This window comes from Thunnus albacares, chromosome 16 (assembly GCF_914725855.1).
Source record: "Thunnus albacares chromosome 16, fThuAlb1.1, whole genome shotgun sequence".
NCBI lineage: Eukaryota > Metazoa > Chordata > Actinopteri > Scombriformes > Scombridae > Thunnus > Thunnus albacares.
Genome location: NC_058121.1, coordinates 21,159,488 through 21,168,221, shown reverse-complemented (window position 1 = coordinate 21,168,221; position 8,734 = coordinate 21,159,488). Strand labels below are relative to the sequence as shown.

The following is an 8,734-nucleotide window of genomic DNA, read 5'->3' as shown; positions in this document are numbered from 1 at the left end:
ATAGATAGATAGATAGATAGATAGATAGATAGATAGATAGATAGATAGATAGATAGATACCAAACAACTCACCAAACAACCCTTCCTAATACAGCAACGTTTCATAACGTTTCGTTAGTAGCATGTAGACCTAAAGAAGTTAACAATTATTTTTAATACTTGTCTTTAATTGATAGCTCATGGTAGATAGGCAGAAGACAGGGAATAAGGGAAGAGAGACGGGCAAAGCTTGCAAACAAAGGTTGCGCATGCGCAGTAAACATTCGACTCCCAGTGCGCTCCGTAATTAACAATTATAGCATTAATTAGGCCAGCATTAGACTATATGAAGACAAAAAAATCGTTTTGTGCATGTGAAATGTGTTCACTAAGAAATTAGATTTACAATAGAATTACTATTACATTTAAATGTTGCTATAATACCGCTGTACGTTACTACTATCCATGAACTGCACCGTTATTCAGTATTCCGCTCTATCTCTATGGACGTTACGTACAGTACGGGGATGCACGGCACTTCCGTTGTTGTGGGCGCAGCATCCAGAGATACAAAGAAGACGGCGACAATGGCCGATATATCACTGTATCTCACTAACGTTAATGTGTCCATAGGACAGAGCATGAATATGGAGCAGGTCGGTAAACAGCTTCCTTCTCTGTAGTCTTAAAGGTTATTTCCTTACCGTTGTATAACTGTATATGGCTGATAATGTCGCTCAGTGCCTGTAGCTTGTTATCACTTGTCAGCTGTGTCGTGTGGGTCTGTTAATATTACACCGAAATTTTTGTCTATATTTGCCACAGTGTGTGTATGTTGGGGTTTTTTTGTATGCTTTTTTAAAAATTGGAGTCAGACACATTCACATATTAAATAGTCCAACTAATTAAGACACACTGTCTTTGGTATTCATGTCCCAGAGTCCAAACCCAGCTAAGGACTTTGAGAGTGTGGAGCTTGGGGAGCTGGACAAGAGAGAAGAGCAGCAGCAGCAGGAGCAACAGAGGGAGAAGGTTCCTCGCAGGATCATCCATTTCTCCAGCGGGGAGACCATGGAGGAGTACAGCACCGACGAGGAGGAGGAAGAGGACAAGGAGCCAGAGAGGAAAGACCTGCTGTCCTCCCCGGTCGATGCGGTGAGGGTGAGGAAAGGTTGAGGGAAGGGGAATTCAAATGTGTGTGTGTGTGAGAGAGAGAGAGAGAGAGAGAGAGAGAGAGAGAGAATCATGTCTGTGTGTGTGTAAGCAGCTAAACAAGGACAAGGGACAGTGTGTGTGTGTGTGTGTGGAATCTGTGTTTTCTATAGTATATTTGTGATGCAGAGGTCATTTAATTTTACACATTCAAAAGTGTCATCTCACTGTATTGTTACACATTATTTGCGCTGCAGTCAAAGATGACCTGGGGTCCGTACTTCTGGTTCCACATGTGGAGAGCTGCCACATCCACCATCTCAGGTTTGTTCAATAACAGTGTTGTTTACAAATAAAGGAGATTCATACACTTCATAAAGAACCCTGTGCATATGTTTTGTTATAATAAATCGATGCCAAAGCTCAGACCTACTTGAAAAAGGCCACATAAGATTTTTTTCCCCAATATTTCAGTCATGTATTATGTCATTGAAGCTCTAAATTTGAAGCGAAATTATATTGAGTGATGTTGCTGCTAGTGAACACAGGGTTTGTAAAGTTAGGAGAGAATTGGGACAAGAATATATTTATATATATATAAAGGTTATTCATAACCTTGTAGGACTCTAACTTCATTTTTCTATTGAGGTGCAGGTATTATCACTGTCACACTCTCACTTATGATTGTCTTGACCAGGTTTTATGGTCCAATATTTATTTCAATTTTTAATCTTATTATGTTTTAATAATTTCATTACTTTAAATCTTTCATTATTTCATTCCTTATACAACTTAGAGTGCACATTAGTGAAGCAATTTAAATATTTGACTAACTGAAGAGTTTCACATTAAAAAAATATCACTTGTCTCGCAGCTTATCTTTGATGGTTTCCTATAATATTTTGTTCTAGTTTGTGTAACATTTGGATTTGTTGCAGGCAGGTCTGGAAACCTAAAGCAGCTCAAAACTGCTGGTTCTGTATTTTGTGGTTCAGCGGCTGGACTCAGTCTCCTGTTCAGTAATGAGACATAGTGAAAAATATGCTAGAACTTACTTGGATGTAACTCTAGTTCTGTGAGTTCTGTGAGAAATCCATTTTTACTCATTTATAATGTTAGATTGGACGTTTGAAATAAATTACAAAATATTTTCCCCTCCTGTTTGTTGCCCCTCCAGCCGGAGACCCCCCTAGGAGAACGCCTAGCTCACCCATGCCGTAAAACACAGAAACATTGCCACAGTCATAATGAAAACTAAAATTGCAGATCTTGATTAGTTCATGCAGGGTGCTGCATCGTCAGTTTAAGATGTTCGGTGTTGTAACGTCTGTATTCTGCAGACTCAGTTTCTCACTATTATCTTCCAGCGTGTGACTACCTTGGGGAGAGGATGGCGTCCCTCTTCGGGATAACATCAGCCAAATATCAGTACGCTATTGACGAGTACTACAGGATGAAGAAAGAGGTATGTTGCATGTTGTAGTTCTGTAGTTTTTTAATTATATTGTATTCATTAAGCAACTGCTATGATCCCCTCTTGTATCCCCGTGTCAGCGAGAGGAAGAGAAGGAGGAAAACTGCTTGTCAGAAGTGGCGGAACGATCCTTTGACCAGCTACGATCTCATGAGGACGAGCCAATCACCATGGCAGAGCAGCCGGATGGGGCCGCCACTCACCCCGATGTGACCTATCAGATCGAGAACGAAAATCAGGCACCTTCGAGCACCATCAGAGTCCCTGCTATCGTCACGGCAAACTAACCATCCCTAGAAATGGACATTTCGCGCTTTACTGTCTGTTTGTTTGTTAAAAAAAAGGAACACTTGTCTTGTTTCACCAAGCACCGTTTGGTTTGTGTACGACACAGATTTAGATGGGCAGTGCTGCTGTATTGTGGGTGCAGTGTAGCAGCTGATAAAGTAATAAACAGCTGGCAACATCTGTGGATCCTTTGGATAATTAACAAGAGGTGTGCCATTAAAACACACAATGCTCATCACAAAATGTTAGTGTTATCTGGCATATTTAACATTTTGATTACATTTTTATCCAATATAGAGGAACATTTTGGTGAATTTATACATCACCTGACATCTATTGCATTATCAGTTGCTACAGCAGCCTCCCAGATTTGAACGTCTGCTGTGGAGTGAAAGTCAAATGTTGCTCCCCTGTGCCTCTAATGGACCAGACACTGTGCCTAAATCACCAATACAGCCAAGTCAGTGCCAGATCTGGACTAAGCATGTGTTTGAAAGTAATTTTTAATGTTTAAATAGCCCTTGATAGATGCTTGAGTATGCTCGGTATTGGGTAAACTGGTTGCATCAAGAATATACTGATGTATGCTCAACAGATGTGGTCAAACTGGTGCGTTCTCGATACACCTGGCTGCACCAAAGAGCTGACCATTTTAACACTCGTTCACATGTGTGTTTGCTGTCTGTTTTAATGCTTATTAAGCTTGTATTGCACTTAATGTCTGTGTGGAAGCACTGAGCAGATTTAGCCTTGGTTGTCAAATCATCTGTGGACCACGAGACTGACTGACATTTTGTTAAAAAACTGTGAAAACGGGTTTAGTTTTCTATGTTGCTCTTATCATCTGCCTTATCTACTACAGATATTATACATAGTAGATATGGTATGTAAGCCTTCGATAATGGCAGGGAGCGTTGTTACTCTAAGTCTGTAAAAAAAACATGTAAACTTACATTTTTAACTGTTTTTATTGCAATTTTTGATATTTATGTATTTATTTTACTGAACTGACTGAACACTTAATTTAAGCATTTTTTCTATTGTTTTGGTAACACTGTAATGAACTGTTAATAAAATCATAGTTATTGTCTGACTTTTAAACTTGTCTGTGTGAGACTTTCTTCGTTTCAAAATAGGTAGTATGAAGGTAAACAGATCTAAAGGAAAGTCTTGTTTTTTTTTTAGTCTTGTCTTCCTGTTGAAAGACTCATAGTGCTGCTACAGTTTGAATGATGTGAGGGTTTGTCTTTGTCACTGGTAACAAAGAGCCTGTGTCATTCTGTAGTCAGGGCGCTCTGAGGTCAGGGACCCTGTCCACTCGCTGCACAATGTCACCATTCTCAGGTCAAAGTGGGTTTCTGTGGTCCAGCATGACCTCTACAGCTGTCACTCCCTCAAACACAACAGTCAAACATGGGCTCAAAAAAGGGCAATATGCAAAGTGATAGCTGGTAGGTTTGATAGTGACAATGCCGCAGGGACTGCAGATGAAAATTAGCTATAAACTAACTCTGGTACAGTACATCAAATGGTAACGTTTATGTTTAACACTACATGGTCCCAATAAATACATAAATAAGAATGTTAACATGCTGCTGTTTAGCAGGTATAATGTTTACCATGTTCCCCATCTGTGTGTTAGCATGCTAACATTTGCTAATTAGCACTAAATTCAGTAAAATTGAGGCTGATGGGAATGTTATTAGTTTATTAGCATCGCAGGATGATAGCGCTAGCATGGCTAGTACTTAAGATTAAAATTATGACATCGCACTGGCAGATTTTTTTTCACTTCCTTAAGGAAAATAAGATTTTGAGGCCTAATAATATTGTTTGACAAAATAATCCTCAGTCAATGTCCCCTTACTAGTTTTTTCTGGAGCTTTCAGCCACATCTTGCATTGTCATTAGCAGATGGATTCTGCAGTTGAAAGCTCCAGAGAAGCTGGTGGGTGGACTGAAGCTGCTTATTTTGTCAAACTACTGTTTCTAAGGTCAAGAATCAACTTTCACACTCAGAAAAAAAAAATAACTTTTTTTGTTGAGTCTCAAAATCGTTGTTTTCCAACTCTGGGCGAGAAAATTCCACTTGTCTCCAAAGCGGTTTCATGTATCTTTGTGACATTTCCTTAAAATGAGAGGTTGTAACAAGTCAGAATAAACCAGTTTGCCAGTATTTTAGGAGTTAATGATAGACTAAATGAGCTATAATGGAAATGTTTAGCAGCAATACTTCAGAGCATGACAGAAATGTTCAGTTTCCCAATAGATGTTTCCTGGAAACAGTAAAGGAAGCCTTTACTTTGTCCTGCTGGTCACACAGCCTTGGTAATCATATATTTGGAAAAGGGTTTTAAACACTCGGGCACTTGTCATCTGTACAAACTCGCACACAAGATATCAAAGCAAAGCCTGCTGCTAGATGAAGCTCCATATGGTGGCTGTCTACATGTCGCACCACGTCATTATGGTGGTGCCACGATGAGACAGCTCATCTGTGATAGTCAGACAGCAAAGTCAATCCATACCACAGCCGGGCCGCACAAGGCAGCCTTATACAACATCCACACTGACAGACAATACCACCCACTGACAGCCCACACAGCAAAGCACACACAGTCATGAAACACTGCTGATAATTCATCATGCTGGTAAAAGAAAAAAAAGACACACAAACAAGATAGATTCCAATCTGAGATATCACAGATAAACCCTCACCCTTTTTATAAAGAGTTGCTCCAGTATCAGTGGAAATATGAGCCTCAAGGCAAGACTAAAGTCAGTGTTCTTCCGAATGTGTCGTAATCGAAAGAGACTCATGTAATTCCTGAAAAACAGCTCCTGGCTGTTTTTATATTTATTATTTATTCATTCTCTTTTCATTCAATTATGTACATACTTAAAGCCTCAGATGGGACTTTTGTTCCTGATTGAACGGATTCTTCAAGAGTTGTTTGTTCATAAAATCGAATATATTTAAGTTGCCAGATGAGAAGGGTGAATAATAATAGCACAATAATGTGACACTTTACTGAACCCAAGAGACAAATTCCTTTTACTGCTGTGCCCATGAGATCCCTTACTGTGGTAAGTGCTTGATTAAAATCTATAAATTTTTATATTCTTATTCATGAATCACACTAAATGCACCTTACAGTTTTATATCCTGCTGACACATTCTGAGAAGCGGGTTTATACAGATATAAACACCTGTTCATTGAGTCTCATCTGAAGCACGTTTTTATGTTGTCTGTGTACCAAATTGTGAATTAATCTACGCAGCTGTTTTATGTTGAGTTCAGCTGCCTCCACTCTAAAATAATTGGCTGTGTCCACCTAACAGACTGCAAAATAAGAAGGAATTCATATATTTCTGCTTATATTTCCCATATAGATATACCATTTTTTAGTCTATGTAAGGAGGTGAATTTGGTCATTTTATTTGTCTAATACAGTATGCGTTTTCCCCCGAACTTTATTACTGTTTGGTCGAGAGAATATCTTTAGACATTGTAGTTCCTCGTCTTTCCACTAGAGGGTAGTACTGTACTTAACAGATGAAGTGAGGGTTACTAAGGGCCAGTGACACCTTTGAAGTTCAAACTGTATTTAAATAAGCTAATTTTGAAGAAGGTTTTAGGGGGAAAAAATAGCACATTGTGGTTTGAGAATGAAGGAGACAAAAACAGAAAATCTTAATAGTTTTTTAAAAAATCGGTGGTTAGGAAACATTATGTAGTTTAATCCATGTTGTTCTGTTTTCTCTTCAAACTTTCAATCTGACAATAAGAAACATATTTCACTATGAGGGTCTGTCAGTCATCTCTATAACCAGTGGTGCAGCAGAGAGGAAACAGACTTCTCCAGTTGAGCGGCTTCCTTCTGGGAGATGTGAGACACACACAGCAGTCATCGGGCAATCGGTGATTAAGAGGGAAAATCCAGAATTGACAATTCACAATGCCATTCCTTGTGACTTAGTGTTTCACTCGGGCATGAATCAACATCTGCACACGTGTTCGTGTGTCCACATCTGTGTGAAAAACGGGTCCGTCCCAAACTCCTGCCTAAAGTCCCCCCCCCCCCCCCCCCTCCGCCCCACGCCTGCCTGTGTGTCCACGCGCTGGCCTCGAGTCGTCGGCTGCTTCAAGCATACCTGACATTTTTGTGGGCTTTGAGTGGTGGGGGTGGGGACAGGAGGTGTTTAGTGTTCTGGGGAGACCAGTTTAGCAAGCATTTTCACTTCTGACTTAGTCAAAAGTGTCTAACCACATGTCCTAAAAATGCAGCTTATTACACCACACCTGACTGCCATATGTGCTCATACATCTGCTCTGTGATTAATCGGGGCACACATTCACTTTAGTCACTTGAAAATTACACTTACAAATAGTTAACATATTTACAATTTGTTAGCGTGACTACCTGCAGAACAATACCTGTCTGCCTTGTGAAACTAAATTACCCAGACAGGTTAGTGGAATGTTACACCTCTAAAACCTCATTTCCTTGAGGTGCAGACACTTTAAAAGATCAGTACAGCTGCTCCACAATGGTAAAGGAGACGTGTCTATATAAATGGAAACAGCAACAGAGGTGAGGAGGTAAATTGACAGAAGGACAGTGAGACATATAGAAAGACAGAAGGAGGGAGGATGATGAGAACAGCAGCAGCCCCTTTGATGTGGGCCTCAGTGGGGCTATGTGTGTCTAAGACGAAGCAGGCCTGCTGAGGGAAGGGGATTTCCAGCCCTGCTTGGTCTCCTGTCTCACCCCCTTAGCCTTTGCTTCCTCCACGGGCTACAACAGAGAGCCCATCTCCTCTTAGACAAAGCCTCTATAGCCAACACCATTACTCTGTAATGACAGACTTATTTTAGTGATAAGACGCTCGTTTTTTACCACATCCCTTTGGAGGTAAAGTGGGGCAGAATATGTTAAGGTGTGGCATAAAGTTCCTTTTCTTTAAGTTTGCATGCTACATGGGGATAGTGTGATATTTTCAGCTTTGCATCAAAGAGTTTTTGCTCATACAGCTCATCTTTGAAACATTAGCCTCCTTTGGTGCATTAAAATCATATTGCATCCACAGTTTGCAAATCCCACAGTATTAACATCTATGAATATGGATATTTAAACCCCCTAATATGTCATTTTCCCCCCCAAACACACACAGAAACATTTATCTTTGCATGCAATAAAAGCATGTCTACTCTTCACAGTATCTCACTATTATGTTCACTTCTACATTGCTGCAAAAGCTTCACTGCATGTCTTCTCACTCTCATTGCAGTTTACACTACACTCACTCACTATCTGTCTGCGCTGCATTATGCCCTTTATACACCCAAACGCACACGCTTACACACACACACACACACACACACATACACACACACACACACTGGGTTCTGGAAAGTCCCTGGCACTACTTACGTCCTATCTCAGCTGCATGTTTGATAGTACAGGTGGCTGTTACAATGGCAACAATGCTAAGACAATATGACCTGTGAACCTACATTGTACCAACTGCTTACTCCTTATTGCCCTTGTTTTAAGGGATAAAAAAGTTAAATTGCATGCAGCTGAATGACTTATCAACATATAATGTCTCCAAGATTTGAAATTAACACCAGCCAGTATGTGGATGGAAAGTTTAACCATGCAATTTGCAAAGTTTTTCATTATGTATCCACTGACATTCATTCTCCTTTACTTTGGATGAAAATCAGGTGTAATTTTGAACGCACTTGTAGCTGTTGTGTCTGGCGGGCAAAAACTTGCTATGATAAACGCTCACTGTTTATGGACTCTCTAATCAATTTGCTTTCATTTATCTCA

The 8,734-nt window shown here is 40.0% G+C and overlaps 1 protein-coding gene across 2 annotated transcripts; it reads left to right on the top strand.

Annotated features, from left to right (window-relative positions):
• Window positions 1–433: 433 nt before the first annotated feature.
• Window positions 434–3,994, top strand: zgc:153383 (uncharacterized protein LOC751751 homolog). 2 transcript variants are annotated; one of them, XM_044376168.1, is made up of 5 exons: window positions 434–635; window positions 919–1,134; window positions 1,389–1,455; window positions 2,499–2,596; window positions 2,686–3,994. In XM_044376168.1, exons 1-5 carry the CDS (start codon window positions 483–485, stop codon window positions 2,890–2,892), a joined length of 741 nt encoding a protein of 246 aa, XP_044232103.1. In that variant the 5' UTR covers window positions 434–482; the 3' UTR covers window positions 2,893–3,994. The 2 variants fall into 2 exon arrangements, with proteins under 2 accessions (XP_044232103.1, XP_044232102.1); XM_044376167.1 differs by having other exon boundaries at window positions 919–1,140.
• The last annotated feature ends 4,740 nt before the right edge of the window (window positions 3,995–8,734 follow it).

Coding starts and splice junctions, on each gene's coding strand:
- zgc:153383 (XM_044376167.1), top strand. CDS start 483: ATGGACGTTACGTACAGTACGGGGATGCACGGCACTTCCGTTGTTGTG. Junction 636..918: donor AGAGCATGAATATGGAGCAG/GTCGGTAAACAG, acceptor TTCATGTCCCAG/AGTCCAAACCCAGCTAAGGA. Junction 2,597..2,685: donor ACTACAGGATGAAGAAAGAG/GTATGTTGCATG, acceptor TCCCCGTGTCAG/CGAGAGGAAGAGAAGGAGGA.